The 15,606-nt window shown below is 43.4% G+C and overlaps 1 protein-coding gene across 1 annotated transcript in view; it reads left to right on the top strand.

The window, feature by feature from the left end:
- Positions 1-15,606, top strand: part of LOC124805157 (carbonic anhydrase-related protein 10-like) — a 383,495-nt gene that overhangs the window by 216,720 nt on the left and 151,169 nt on the right. Inside the window, exons 3-4 of the mRNA XM_047265635.1 lie at positions 8,531-8,667; positions 14,363-14,554. Coding sequence (XP_047121591.1) covers positions 8,531-8,667; positions 14,363-14,554 — 329 coding nt within the window. The remainder of the gene's footprint in view (positions 1-8,530; positions 8,668-14,362; positions 14,555-15,606) is intronic.

Raw genomic sequence — 15,606 nt, 5'->3', positions numbered from 1 at the left:
GTGGTGCGTTGGAGCGAAATGAGATAGGCATCCCTGCACACACCTGTGTTTAGCGTGTAAGTGGCAGAAGTTTCATTGTTGTACGTCTGTTAGTTATTGTTCAGTGCTGTATTAAGTAGAAAGTTGTGTCGCACGGTTTGCGAATTTCGAAATGGCAGAATTAGAGGAGCAACACGTCTGCATTAAATTTAGCGTGAAACTCAAGAAAACCTTTACAGAGACACTAAATCATGCAGGAAACTTACGGTGATGAGTGTTTAAGCCGTTCTTGGTGTTACGAATGGTTTACACAATTTAAAAATGGCCGGACGGACGTTAAAGATGACCCTTGTTCAGGACACCCTTCGGAGACTACCGACGACACTCATGGTCAGGAACGTCAAAAAAATTGGGGAAGCCAGTCGAAGACTGACTGTCCCGTGAGGTTGCAGAAGAATATAACATTTCATTTGGATCATGTTATGAAACCCTGAGACAGCATCTTGGAAGCATCGTATTGCCGCCAAGTTCGTCCCACGGTTCATGAATCAACACCAGAAAGATCTTCGCCTCGCAATCTGTGAAGAACCTTTGGATTACTCAAATGGGAACCTCTCCTTAAGAGAATCATAACTGATGATAAATCGTGGATCTAAGGCTACGATGTTGATACCAACGTTCAGTCTTCACACTGGATCGGAAAAGATTCCCGGAGACCAAAAAATCCTCGTCAGGTCAAATGTCAAAGATATGTTGCAGTTTTCTTTGACTTTGACGGATTTATTCATCAAGAATTTTCGCCACAGCGACAAACTGTTAATCGATGGGACTATTGGGACGTCTTTGACGCCTGCGAGAAAATGTGAGAGCGACCGAGATGTGGTGACACAATTCAAGACTCTTGCATCACGATAACTCACCCACACATATATCCCTGTTGGTGAGTGACTGTTGCATACAAAACGAAATCACTGTGCTGCTTCACTCTCCTTACTCTCCAGACCTGGCCCCTGTGGACTTTTGAATTTGAAAGCCCCCTTGAAAGGCAAAGATTTGCTACGATGGGCGACATAAAAGAAAATCCACAAACGCCACCTTGCGCAGTGCAGCAACAGGTGAACCAAGACTGTTTCCGGAATGGAAACGCCGTTGGTAGCTGCGTATCTATTGTGAGCGGGAGTATTTTGAAGGAGATAATGTCTAATAAGGAAAAGGTAAGCGTAAAAAACATGTTGTGCACAAAGTTCTGGAACTTTTTGAACAGACCTCGTTTGTCTAGCACGATTGTATAAAACAAACACGCGTATGCCACCACACCGCACATTTTCTGACTGACGTCACTGTTAGACTGCAAGTATCGATAGTGCTCTGGTATAGCAGTTCGTATAGCAGCCCTGCACATTACATTTGGTTTTACACAGCGCATTACACGGAAACATTATAACAGAAAGTGGAACTTGCATTGAACATTCGAATATTCAAGTAAAAGGAGATTCATGTAGCAATACAAATCAGGGAAAACATAGTAACGTTTCATATTACAGAACAAATCAAAAACAATATTTAGACCATGTAAGATATAGGCTGAGATCAATTGAAGTTCAAGAAAAGAAAACAGAAAAAGAAAAACATTATCTCTCATAATTAGCAATGTCTTCAAACATCTATGGCTGAGTAGTTAACGTTGTTGACAAGCAAGCGGCGGAGCCGCGTTCGATTCCCGCTACTGTCAGGTAATTTTCCTCGACGGTAAAACTGCAATGGGATGAACTCGGCCTCGTAAAGCGATTTGATGAGCTACTTGACCAAGCAGTAGCGGCACCACATCTGCTAACAGGAAAAAGGCCTGGTGTGCGGTTTGCTGCTGTCTTATAAACATCCATACAGTATCCTCATGATGCCACCAAGTGATGTTTGACACGAAGGTCGTTCATCCTCGATTGGACCATCAGTAGGCATATTGGACGTACATATTATAATTATTATTATTGTTATGCAGTATAATGGCATGTCTAAGGTCACAGTATTTCCCGTCGCACTGGGCAATGTTAAATGTACAGTTCAATAGGTTTATAGACAATCATTGGTAGAATGTCGTGAGACTTCTGTTAGAAATAAAAACGCAAATCTCTGCTGGGATTCCAGGAGGGGGCAAGTGCCTCCTAGTACTTGTCACCGCTCCTCACTTTTCCTTGCGCTCTGACGGACGGGAGATGCCTGTGTTAGAAGGAGCATTCTCTCAAAGTTGGCAGCACACACAGTGATAGTAGACCGTGTTGTTTGTACGTCCAGATCTATACTTCACAAACAGCTTTGCAAGGGTGGCAAATAGTACTCGTGGTAACTCTGTATTTTCCTCACTTCACTGTTGTATTTGCGAATGGTGTGAGGGAATAATATTTATTGGTTTACCTTCGTATGAGACTTACGTCAATTTTCGCCGATTTTCTGGTCGTGGTCGTTTCGAAAGACGCATGTGTTGAAAGCGACTCATCCTCTTAGTTAGTAAAACCAAAGCACGGTGGTACAGAACAAACATGAGCAGTGCTCATTGCTTTCACAGAATAACCAATAAACTGTCCTTGTCTTTGACCACTTTGCACATGGACAACTCGGTACAGTGAAGTTATCCTATTGGGCATTCAACAGGTTATGGTTCAAATGACTTTGAGCACTATGGGACTCAACTGCTGAGGTCATTAGTCCCCTAGAACTTAGAACTAGTTAAACCTAACTAACCTAAGGACATCACAAACATCCATGCCCGAGGCAGGATTCGAACCTGCGACCGTAGCGGTCTTGCGGTTCCAGACTGCAGCGCCTTTAACCGCACGGCCACTTCGGCCGGCCAACAGGTTATATTAATTTCTTGTAATGGGTTGCGTAGCGCCAGGGAAAGTTGCAGGACAGGTTAAAGGGAGTAAGTCGAATCTGCTTACAGTAGAAATCCAATTACTCTATATGTTCCAAGAAAATTTAAAAAGGGAAATGTGTAGGTTAAAGTTAGATATAGTGGGAATTGGTAAAGTTCGGTGGCAAGAGGGTCAGGACTTCCGGTCATATCAATACAGGGATATAAATACAAAATCAAACAGGTATACTTCAGGAATAGGTTTAATAATTAATAAAAAAAATAGGAATGCGGTTAATCTGCTATGATCAGTATAGTGAACGCGTTATTGTAGCCAAGACAGATACAAATCCAATACTACCACAATAGTACAAGTTTGCATGCTACATAGTTTGGCAGGTGAAGAAACTGAAGGAATGCATCATGAGATAAAAGAGACTATTCGGATAGTTAAGGGATATGAAAATTTAATAGTGATGGGGGAATGAAGTTCTGTAGCACGAAAAAAAACAACGAAAATTAGTGGGTGAATACAGACTGGGGAAAATCAATAAAAGAGGAAGCCGTCTAGTAGAATTATGTGCAAAGCATAATTCGATCACCGCTGACAATTGATTTAAGAAACATGAAAGAAGGCTGTACACGTTAAGGAGACATGGAGACACCGGAAGGATTCGGATTGCTTATGCAGTGGTAAGACAGACATTTGGAAGCCACATGTTAAATTGTAAGATATTTCCAGGAGCGTATGTGGACTCTGACCACAAATTATTGGTTCTGAACTGTACATTAAAGCTGAAGAAATAGCAAAAATGTAGGAAATTGATGAGATGGGACCTGAATAAGTTGAACGAACTATAGGTCGTTAAGAGTTTCGAGAGAGCATTAGGCAAAGATTGACAAGAACAAGGGAAAAGAATACAGCAGAAAACGAATGGGTAGCTTTGAGAGATGAAATAGTGAAGGCAGCTGAAGACCAAATAGGTAAAAATTAAGTCCTATTAGAGATCGTTAGTTAATACAGGAGACAGTGAATTTAATTGACGAAAGGAGAAAATGTAAGGATGCAAAACTACGTATGTAACACTCTTAGCTTTGAGAAAGCTTTTGACAGTGTTAACTGGAATACTCTCTTCCAAAGCCTGAAGGCAGCAGGGGTAAAATACAGGGAGCGAAAGGCTATTTACAACTCATACAGAAACCAGACTACAATTATAAGAGTCGAAGGGCATGAAAGAGAAACAGTGGTTGAGAAGAGAATAAGGCAGGATTGTAGAATAACTGATTTTCAGACTGTACACTGAACAAGCAGTAAAAGAAATGAAAGAAAAATTTGGAGTAGGAATTAAAGTTCAGGGAGAACTAAAATGCGAAAAAGCAAAACTTTGTGGTTATCGGATGACATAGCAAAACTGTCAGACAGCAAAGGACTTTCAAGAACAGTTGAATGGAACGGACAATGTCGGCAAAGGAGGATGTAAGATAAATATCAACAAAAGCGAAACAAGGATAACGGAATTTAGTCAAATTAAATCAGTAGCTGTTGAGGGACGTAGAATAGAAAACGAGACGCTTAAGGTAGTAGATGAGTTTCGCTATTCGGGCAGCAAATCAACTGATCGTGCCTGAAGTAAATCTGTTTAGAAGAACGGACTGATTGATAGTACACATTGTGAGACATCAAGGGACCACCACTTTAGTACTGGAGGGAAGTATGGACAGTAAAAGTAATAGAGGGAGGCCAAGAAATGAATACAGTAAGCAGATTCAGAAGGTAATAGTTGCAATATTTATTTGGAGATGAAGAGAGGATATAAAAGTATGGAGAGCTGCATCAAGGCATTCTTCGTACTGAAGACCACAACAACATTCTCAGTGAAATTAACAACGAACAGAGAGCAGAGTTATTTCAGTACTCAATTAAATTAACAAAGAATGACGCTAATACCGTGGGAGGTACCAATTTTATCTGGGAAACTGCATGGACAATAAATCAACAAGATTCTTATCTGTGAATCTCGCGAATTCATAGTTAGCGATAGAGTATTACACTTTACAACAAATCAAATCGGCAGCACATTTTCTCAACAACAGCGAAGTGTGCCGAATAACACCATATGGCCATTACGAACCGACTTCTCAAAATTACCTCTCCAGATTTTAGACTGGTGCTGATTGCTCCTCATTTGCTGAGTCTTCCCCATTTCAAAACTCTCCACGTGCAGGGAAGCACTCTATGGTACTGCGAATATGATGGGTGAGAAGTGTTGCGAAATTCACGAGAAAGCAAGGGAAAGCACATGCAACTTTCCCCCTTTTGCATACCAGGCACGTATTTTTAAACACGAATTTGGTAGTGAGCTGACTTTGTGTCTTCAACATTGGTCTGTCTTCCACACCAAGAAAACTCTCGACAGGAACACAATATTATTGGCTGAACCAATATTTAGAGTCAACAAAACTATCTCATGCTGGCCAGATGATGCTGCCACGGCATCTTGCTCTTTCAGGTACGCGCAGGAGGGAAAAACTGCCATGTTGCGTTATTCTCTGGAGCCTGTGGATCGCCCGCAGCGTTCACTAACGAAAGGGTGTGCAGGAACCTGTCCAGCGTTCAAAATCAGCAGAGCAGGTCGCAAGCAAACTCCCATAACGCTGTCTGTATCCCCAATGGAGACGCTCTTGATATAATGAAGTTCACAGACTGACTTCTGCCGACAAAAGAGGCCACAGAAACGTGTCCAGTTACATGCCACCCCTGCATGATGAGCACAAGGTTGCCCTTCCAAGCACAACGCTCCAATGTACTGACTGAAGTAACTGCGAAAAAGTGCCCAGATAAATTAACATCGATTAGTGATAAGTTACAGTATCATCACATTGTAGCACATCACACAGAGTGGTAATAATACCTGAGGCTGCGACGAAGGTCTGTAGCGGGAATTTTTAGTGCGAGGGCAGCTAAGACAAGATTACTGCTCTGGAGGTGAATCGCTAGGTTTCTTAGTAGACCTTGAAAGTAATGTAGTTATGCAGTTTTTCCCTTCAAACTCCTTGATGTCGATGAAAAATCCTTATGGTGAAATGAGCTATTGGACCAACTCGTACCATGGCCCCTAAACCTTAATTTCTCTCTTCTTCTTTTTCCTGGCCTTATTTTACGGGGTCGGCATGTTAATCTGGATTTGGCAATATTAGATGGTAGTGCTGGCAGAGAGGGATGCCCTTCCCATCGCTCTGTCCCCACGTACCTCTCTCCACTTCCAAATTGGACTTTTCTGAGCTGACGTAAACTGTCATTCATCTGGTCGTCCGTAATATTATGTAGGTTTGTCCACTGTGCCGTACTAGTATCTTACGATTCGAATATTGTGTGCCTAATGCAAAGGCCTGCACGAGATCTCAATAGGACCAAGGGAGTGGCCCGTAAGAACTGTTTATAGTAAGCGATTTTATAATGTCAAGTCCTGCATGCGCATGGTCAATGCTGCGTTCCTTTGTTGGTTTAAAACGTCCATTAACGTTTAGATTTAAGAATATAAACGTTATTCAGTTACTTATTTACCTTGTGGCACAACAAATGTAATGTACTGTAGCTTCAAACTGTCGTAAAATATGACTTCTTGTGTTTGTGTGTGTGTGTGTGTGTGTGTGTGTGTTGTGGGGGGGGGGGGGGAGGGGAGTTATGTACAGTTTCTTAACGTTCGTACACGTTTTAACACTTTCGTCTCACTAAACTGCAGTGTGAGTACTGAAGTTCGATGTCGTACATCCAGAAGATTGTACAGTGCTTCTAACAAGTCAGCTAAATATCTGTTTATGGTAAAAAATACGGAGGCGTGCTGAAAAGTAGCGCATCAGATTTATTTTATTCTATTCCCGTTATCGGTTGGAGTATTACGCATTATGTACATTATTCGGTAGACTTCCAACTTCGCTGATTTAAGTTGGAGCCCTGTACTGCTACTGGTCAACTAATTATAGACAGCAACATGGTGTTATGTAACGTGATTACGCCGGTGCGTGACAGACAGCTTGCTGAAATCGAGTTTCATTAACTCGAACAGTTCATCCACACGTGGAGAACCCACTCCTTCAGCTGCGACACCCGTAATAATCCGACGTCTTTGGTTTACGGTCAATTGTCATCCTCGATACAGAATCGACTTGGCTCCACAGATTTCCATCTGTTTCCAACATTTACATAGCACGTTCAGTGACTTCAATATGGTAGTAATCAAGCGGCGCTATCAGAGGTGAGGTTGTGCCTCCGTCTACAAAGTCCAACACACTGTAGTGGCGGTCTCAACAAACGGTTCTTTCGTCGGAAGGAATTTGTTCATCGTCAGGGTGTCTAGGCTGAGAAATGATTTTGTGGACTTTAAGAGTAACGATGTAAAATCTTAGTAAAGATTTTTCAGTTTTTTAAAAGAAATCTTTAAGAGTTTGTACATACAAAAATCGGATGTATTTGTTTTCAGAATGTCATCGTACAAGTGGTTTTTATGGTTTCACTTACGGAAACAAATATTTTTATTTCGTCGATGCCGCTATTTTTATTCAAAGCCGACAGCAGAATAAACGCGGAGTAGAAGTTTGTCTGTAACAAGCAACTTGAGAATACAACTAAGATGGTTCTGATCACAATACTGCTAAGTGATGGCGAGAAAAATAAAGGCAGTAACTGTTGTGACAATTCAAAGTTCTGTTGAAGTATTGTCCATAAAGATGCGGATTTATCACGAAGATAGCCAGCCGGTGTGGCCGTGCGATTCTAGTCTAGGCGCTTCAGTCTGGAACCGCGTGACCGCTACGGTCGCAGGTTCGAATCCTGCCTCGGGCATGGATGTGTGTGATGTCCTTAGGATAGTTAGGTTTAATTAGTCCTAAGTTCTAGGCGACTGATGACCTCAGAAGTTAAGTCGCATAGTGCTCAGAGCCATTTGAACCATTAATCACGAAGATAACAGGTAAACTACGTACGTCGGCCAAGTTATTGACTTCTCTCAGGTAAGTGAGAAGTGAAGAAGTATTGTCCATAAAGATGTGGATTTATCACGAAGACAACAGGTAAGTTACGTATGTCGGACAAGTTATCGACTTCTCTCAGGTAAAAACATGAACACTTAAGGTTACTATAGGCCCTCGTTGATTTTTTGGGTAGTATTGGCCCACAAATGAATTAAACTTAGCAGGCCGATGTGGGCGAGCGGTTCTAGGCGCTTCAGTCTGGAACCGCGCCACCACTACGGTCGCAGGTTCGAATTCTGCCTCGGGCATGTATGTGTGTGATGTCCTTAGGTTAGTTAGGTTTAGGTAGTTCTAAGTTCTAGGTGACTGATGATCTCAGATGTTTAGTTCCACAGTGCTCAGTGCCATTTGAATTTTTGAATTAAAATTAGCTCAAATCCGCCGGTAACGACAGAGGCGTTCGGGAGATTTCACTTGGTTGAATGGTAAATGGTGCAGTTGGATATCTCCTTCCACGTACCCCCTACTGTTATCTTTCAACCCCCATCTACTAGGTCATACGGCATTGGCACAAAAGAGCTGAGCTCTACAACAGGTAGGACCTCTTCCCTTAAGACTGCAAGCTCGGAAATTTCGATAGCACTGTTTAAGTGTACACTAACACTATTTGGGATATGTCCTAACACTACGCAGCTGACTGTTCGTTGACGTCCGTATTTATTTGTACAGGTCCGAACTTCTGGGGTCGCATCAACCCTCAGTGGTCGCTGTGCAACAAGGGGCGGAGGCAGTCGCCCATCGACGTCGACCCGGACAAGCTGCTGTTCGACCCCCTGCTGCGGCCTCTCCACATCGACAAGCACATCGTAAGCAGCGCGCTTTAGCTCTCCGCGCACGTTACAGCGTGTAACCGCAGAGCCCCACACTAATTTAGTCTTATAGAGTCATAAATAATTTTGTTTAAAACTTTTCCAGAAGTTTTTCTTCTTTCTTCTACGTAATGACCTATTACAAGTTTGTCCCGCATTTTAACGAAGTATCAAGATTTTCAGTACAGTTATTTAAGTTATATCTACATCTCCATCTACAGCTCCTCTAGCCAGGCCACTGCAAAGACAGAATGGAAGGGTCTTACAGTACGGTACCACACGTGATCATTGCCTCCTGCACCCCCAACCCCCTCCTCCGCCTTTCATTATACCCTGTTCGATGCGCCAGTTGCGCGCGGGTAGACTGTCAGAAAGCTCCGTATTAGCACAAAGTGCTCAGATTTTGTTGTTGTGGTCATTTCGTGAGAAGTACAGTACTCGCCATTAAAATTGATACAGCACGAAGATGACATGCTATAGACGCGAAATTTAACAGACAGGAAGAAGATGCTGTGATATGCAAATGATTAGCTTTTCAGAGGATTCACACAAGGTTGGCGCCGGTGGCGACACCTACAACGTGCTGACACGAGGAAAGTTTCCAACCGATTTCTCATACACGAACAGCAGTTGACCGGCGTTACCTGGTGAAACGTTGATGTGACGCCTCGTGTAAGGAGGAGAAATGCGTACCATCACGTTTCCAACTTTGAAAAAAGGTCGGATTGTAGCCTATCGCGATTCCCGTTGTCGTATTGTGACTTTGCTGCTCGCGTTGGTCGAGATCCAATGACTGTTAGCAGAATATGGAATCGGTGGGTTCAGGAGGGTAATACGGAACGCCGTGCTGGATCGCAACGGCCTCGTATCACTAGCAGTCGAGATAACAGGCATCTTATCCGCATGGCTGTAACGGATCGTGCAGCCACGTCTCGATCCCTGAGTCAACAGATGGGGACGTTTGCAAGACAACAACCATCTGCACGAACAGGTCGACGACGTTTGCAGCAGCATGGACTATCAGGTCGGAGACCATGGCTGCGATTACTCTTGACGCTGCATCACAGACAGGAGCGCCTTCGATGGTGTACTCAACGACGAACATGGGTGCAAAAAAGGCCAAACGACATTATTTTTGGATGAATCCAGATAGTGTTTACAGCATCATGATGGTCGCATCCGTGTTTGGCGACATCGTGGTGAACGCACATTGGAAACGTGTATCCGTCATCTCCATTCTGGCGTATCACCCGGCGTGTTGGTATGGGTTGCCATTGGTTCCACGTCTCGGTCACCTGTTGTTCGCATTGACGGCACTTTGAACAGTGGACGTTACATTTCAGATGTGTTACGACCCGTGGCTCTACCCTTTATTCAATTCCTTGCGAATCCCTACATTTCAGCAGGATAATCCACGACCTCATGTTGCAGGTGCTGTAAGGGCCTTTCTGGATACGGAAAATGTTCGACTGCTGCCTTGGCCTGCACATTCTCCAGATCTCTCCCCAACTGAAAACGTCTGGTCAATGGTGGCCGAGCAACTGGCTCGTCACAATACGCCAGTCACTACTCTTGATGAGCTGTGGTATCGTGTTGAAGGTGCGTGGGCAGCTGTACCTGAACACGCCATCCAAGCTCTGTTTGACTCAATGCCCAGGCGTATCAAGGTTGTTATTACGGCTAGAGGCAGTTGTTCTGGGTACTGATTTCTCAGGATCTATGCACCCAACTTGCGTGAAAATGTAATCACATGTCAGTTCTAGTATATTATATTTGTCCAATGTATACCCGTTTATTATCTTCATTTCTCTTTGTGTAGGAATTTTAATGGCCAGTAGTGTATATGGCAGCAAGTAATGTTTTGATCCACTCTCTCAAAATATCAGTAGCAAACCTCTCCGTGATAAAAGGATCTCATCTTCAGATTTTGCTAACGTCTCGGTGTTCACTGTATCGTATCGATCACTGCTATCGATACAAACTGAAACGTGCGGCAAACTGATGTGGAGCTCTCAAGAGCCGCAGTCGCCTGGTGTTGCTGCTTTCTTATAAGACTCCACCTGCATCATCTGCAAATCGCGTCATGGTACCTCCGAAGTTATCCAATAAATCATTTATACACGGTGTAACGAGTATAAGTGCAGGTATTTCTATTGGTGACTGAAGATGGAGTAATGAGAAACATTTCATCAGTACTTACCTCATTTGCAGATTAATAATTATATGTATTACGAGTCGTATGTTTTTGGTTGATTAGTACCTCCATGTACATGTGGCTAGAGCAAGCCACTGAAGTTTATTTTCTTCTGTGCAACAGGTCAGGTGTTAAAGTGTAGACACGTGGACGCAAATTGGTTAGCCTATAACAATAGGCGTTGTCCAATTCGTGGCACAGTGGCGGCCATGCAGAACACATCAGGTAGCAAATTATGTGACATGATTTTGGGAAGACTGCTAGACACAGTGAAAAATCAACCAACATATTGATGTGTGCACATATTAACGAACCACATATAAAAATATCTGAACCCTTTGCACCCTGTACATATTGCAAAAAATTATTGTCCTATCACACTTCCTAGGGGAAGACCAGAAATTAGCTTTACATCTGTCTGTTTTTTTCCGTTAAAAGCATCGTGCTGTGTTGTTTCCTGACGCAAGCCATGAACGTGTTTTGATACTCGGTAAGTCCGTATTTATGCAATCATAAGCTACACAAACGCAATACTTCTCATTAGATTATGTTATGATTCTTGATTTAGTAGGCTGATATTGGTAGATCTCTAAACGTTTTTCTGTTTCAACGTATATCTATGATTTCCCGAGATTCCATGAACTGATTCACAAACTTATTTGAAGACACCTGGTGAGCCTACAGAAGCGCCTGTCTGGCATCAAGTAGTAATAAAACTGATGATACCATTTTCTAGCAAATTGTCACCTGTCGGGAAGGTTCGCTGTTATCTTGAATGTTTTTCTTTCTGTCACACTGACTGCCGCTTTATCGAGGTCACGAAAGTTCACAGTCATTCGCAGCGAACAACTATAGTACATAGCAAACTGAGATGAGCTTTATATCTCCCATTACTGCTGGTTCTCATTCAGCTGGTTACTCTAGTACATTTGTAGTAGTGTCTTCTAATTCTTTGTGAAAACTACAGTTCTCGCCAGACATCATGACCGTAAAATGAAGGTAAGTTTCCACTGTGTCTATCACACGTCGGTAATATAATGCCACAACCGCCAGATTCTGGCTGATTCAATAGCGAAATGTCATCTTTTGCACAAGAGAAAAGCGTAACTGGTCGCTGAATGAATGGAAAAAGAATGCCAGCACTAATAAGGTTTCCAGAAAGAGATGTTCACTCTGCAGCGGAGTGTGCGCTGAAACTTCCTGGCAGATAGCCCTCGGCTGTGGCTAAGTCATGTTTCCTCAATATCCTTTCCTTCACGACTGCTAGTTCTGCAAGGTTCGCAAGAGAGCTTCTGTAAAGTTTGGAATGTAGCAGACGAGGTACTGGCAGAAGTAATGCTGTGAGGACGGTCCGGGTGTCGTGATTGGGTAACTCAGATGGAAGAGCAGCTGCGCGCGAAAGGCAAAGGTCCCCAGTTCGAGTCTCGCTCCGGCACACAGTTTTAATCTGCAGGAAGTTTCACTAAAAAAGAATATGTGAACAAAAAAAGACTTATTATTAACAACCATCTCATCAAACACGAATTACAGTGTTCTGCTCAAATGAACAATGTGTTTTAAAACGCACACAGAATCAAGTCTTCTGACATTTGACTTTTTATATTTGAATCGTAACGGGTGAGTAGGGTAGAACGCTATGGCATGAGTTATAATTCGATCTGTTTCGTTACTGTGCAGTCAGAAGCTGGCATACAATTTTGATATATCCTGTAACGTTCCTCAGAACCGCTTGATATTACACATATAACTAAAACGACTAAGATTTTGAGACAGTTACGTTGTACCCTTATAGAAAATACTGATGGGAAATGTAGTTTCGAGATTTCGAAAATAAGAGAATCATTAATAAAATTAAGTTACACATACAAGACTCCATGTTGTCACTGATAGCTACCCACTGAACATGCAGCAGTAGCGGCAGGCAAGAATCAGACCCATAGCTTTGGCCCTCGGGAGATATTCTGTAATGAAATTATTACGCTCCCTGCTGGAAATCATGGAAGGAAGGGTCAACGGAATAGCTTAGCGATGTCACCTTGGTCTCAGTTGACACCGCTGGTGAAGGTATGGTCTGCGAAAGGAAAGGTACATTGAACAAGTCCAGAGTCGGGCGAAGAATTTTTACTCCTCCTGTAGTTTCACGACAGTATTTATTGCTTTGATGAATGAAAGATTCTTCTTGAATTACGTAACATACGTAGCTTTTTCTCAAAACCAAAAGCGATTTATCCTTTCTCCGGTCACCAGGTTTTTTTTTTCTGTCCAACCACTATTCTGCTTTCGCTCATCGAAAAAGCCTTCAAGTAGTTGATAAATGATCTATATTTCATTGGTTAGCAATATCTTCACTATTCAGTTCGTTGGCTTTGCTGCCCTTCCGTACTTCCTTGAAACGTTTATCGGAGACTTTGGTCCTGTTGTCCAATACACTGAAAACCAACTTCCTTGCTCGGGTGGCATCCATCCTGAACGGGTATCCGTACAACGTTAGCTGTCGTTACCTTATTGACTCCATACGCTGTTCATAAACCTCTGTACGTTCTTCTCTTCGGATTGGTCTATAACTTACTGTTCGTCTGTTATCTTGTCACCTCCCCTCCCCACTGCCCCATTTTTTTGTATAACTTGCCCTTCAAATTTCTCGGCTTCCCTCAGTCCACAAATTCCTGTCTTACTGTGGTATTGTTAGGCATTGGGTTTCGATCCCTGTTTTACGGTGCCTGGGCTTACCTTCTCTTGAAATTGCATTTGTCATGTAAAGGCCATGTGACGTACGAAAAGGAGCAGTCATCTTCTCTCTCCCCCTGTCGTCGGCTTCTTTTTCGCATGATTACATTGGCGTTTTTATCACAAAGGTATGTGAAACTGCCTATTTTTTCCATTTCATCGGTCTACAATGAGAAATGACGAGTCGTTTTTCGGACGTTCGTTCCCTCTAAAGAAATTTGGAAGCCAGTTTCTACTGCCTGTTCTTTCAGCGTGTTCCTCTGTTCCATAATTGTCTGAGTATATTTCTACAGGATCACCAGCTCGTCGAACCTTAAATGTGAACTTTGTTGAGTAACTATTTTCAGTTATCGGTTGACAATCTGTTACACGAAGTGACTAGGACTAGGTTTAACAGGTGTCTTAACCCCATGGCACCTGTCTCTTGGTACTGAGCAATGTTTCATACATACGCTAAGTTGAAAATGCTCCAAGCGCTTGCTCATCTTCCCGCTCCTCTTTCTCATTCTCTCTCTCTCAGACGCATACACACACACACACACACACACACACACACACACACACACACACACACACAAGCGGGCGCGCGCGGACATACACACACCAAGCAACCTCGGTCGTCGTATTGACGACAAAATGCTTTGAAAAATAAAAACACTGCCACAAGGAAACTGGTATTAGTTGTGTTAGTTGCAGTACTAAAAAGTTTCTTTCAGACCCGCAGATACCGGATGCGTGGTTACAAGAGGCTCCCAACTTTTCCGTCGGCAGGTGAGCGGCACGCTGCTGAACACCGGCCAGACCATGGTGTTTCGCGTGGACAAGGACGCCAAGCACCACGTGAACATATCGGGCGGCCCGCTGGCCTACCGCTACCAGCTGGAGGAGATGTACTTCCACTACGGTATGGACAACAGCCACGGCTCCGAGCACAGCATACACGGATACCACTTCCCTGGAGAGGTAAGTCACTAACATAGACGGCAGGTACACAGTCTTACGCTCAGGCCCGCGCGAGGAGCGTGTATGGTGCTACATTATGACGTATAGGGATGTTTGCGGGAAGGGAGGGTATATTACTTTGGGATCGTCAGACTTGTGACTGGTATGATGCAGCCCGCTACGAATTCCCAGAGAAACACTAGCCCACAAAGTCCCCAAATTGCTTTTTGTATATATTTCAATCTCTGTGTTGTCGTACAGCTCCCTCTAGTACCATGGAAGATTCTCCTTGATGTCTTAACAAACGTACCGTCTTCCTGTCCATGTTTTCCAAATGCTCCTATCCTCACCAATACTGCGCAAAACTTCCTTCTATCGCACAATATCTCCAATGCTTCGATCCTCTTCTTTTCCGGGTTTCACACAGTCCATGATTCAGTTTCGCACATTGTTGAGCGCGAGACGTAGATTCTCGGAAATTTATTTTTTTAATGAAGGCCGGTGTTTTACAGTAATGTACTTATCTTGACGCCGGCCGATGTGGCCGAGCGGTTCCAGGCGCTACAGTCTGGAACCGAGCGACCGCTACGGTCGCATGTTCGAATCCTGCTTCGGGCATGGATGTGTGTGATGTTCTTAGGTTGGTTAGCTTTAAGTAGTTCTACGTTGTAGGGGACTGAAGACCTCAGAAGTTAAGTCCCATAGTGCTCTGAGCCATTTGAACCATTTCTGAACTTATCTTCACCAATCATGTCATTTTTACCTGTACTAATCTGCTTGTTACAACCTCCCAGCGTCGTTCGCCTTGTGCTATTATGCTTCAAGGACAGCAGAATTTCTTCATTATACCCCTTTCGTGGTTCCCATTTTGATGTTAAGTTCGCTGCTAATATCATTTCTGTTGCTACGTATCACTTTAATCTTTCTTCGGTTAACATTTATTCACTAATGTGTGCTCATGAGATTCTTCCTTACTGCCGCGCGGGATTAGCCGAGCGGCCTAAGGCGCTGCAGTCATGGACTGTGCGGCTGGTCCCGGCGGAGGTTCGAGTCCTCCTTCGGGCATGGGTGTG

Source organism: Schistocerca piceifrons, chromosome 7 (assembly GCF_021461385.2).
Source record: "Schistocerca piceifrons isolate TAMUIC-IGC-003096 chromosome 7, iqSchPice1.1, whole genome shotgun sequence".
NCBI classification, from domain to species: domain Eukaryota; kingdom Metazoa; phylum Arthropoda; class Insecta; order Orthoptera; family Acrididae; genus Schistocerca; species Schistocerca piceifrons.
Note: the sequence above shows the minus strand (reverse complement) of the source record. Positions and strands in the feature narration are given on the sequence as shown.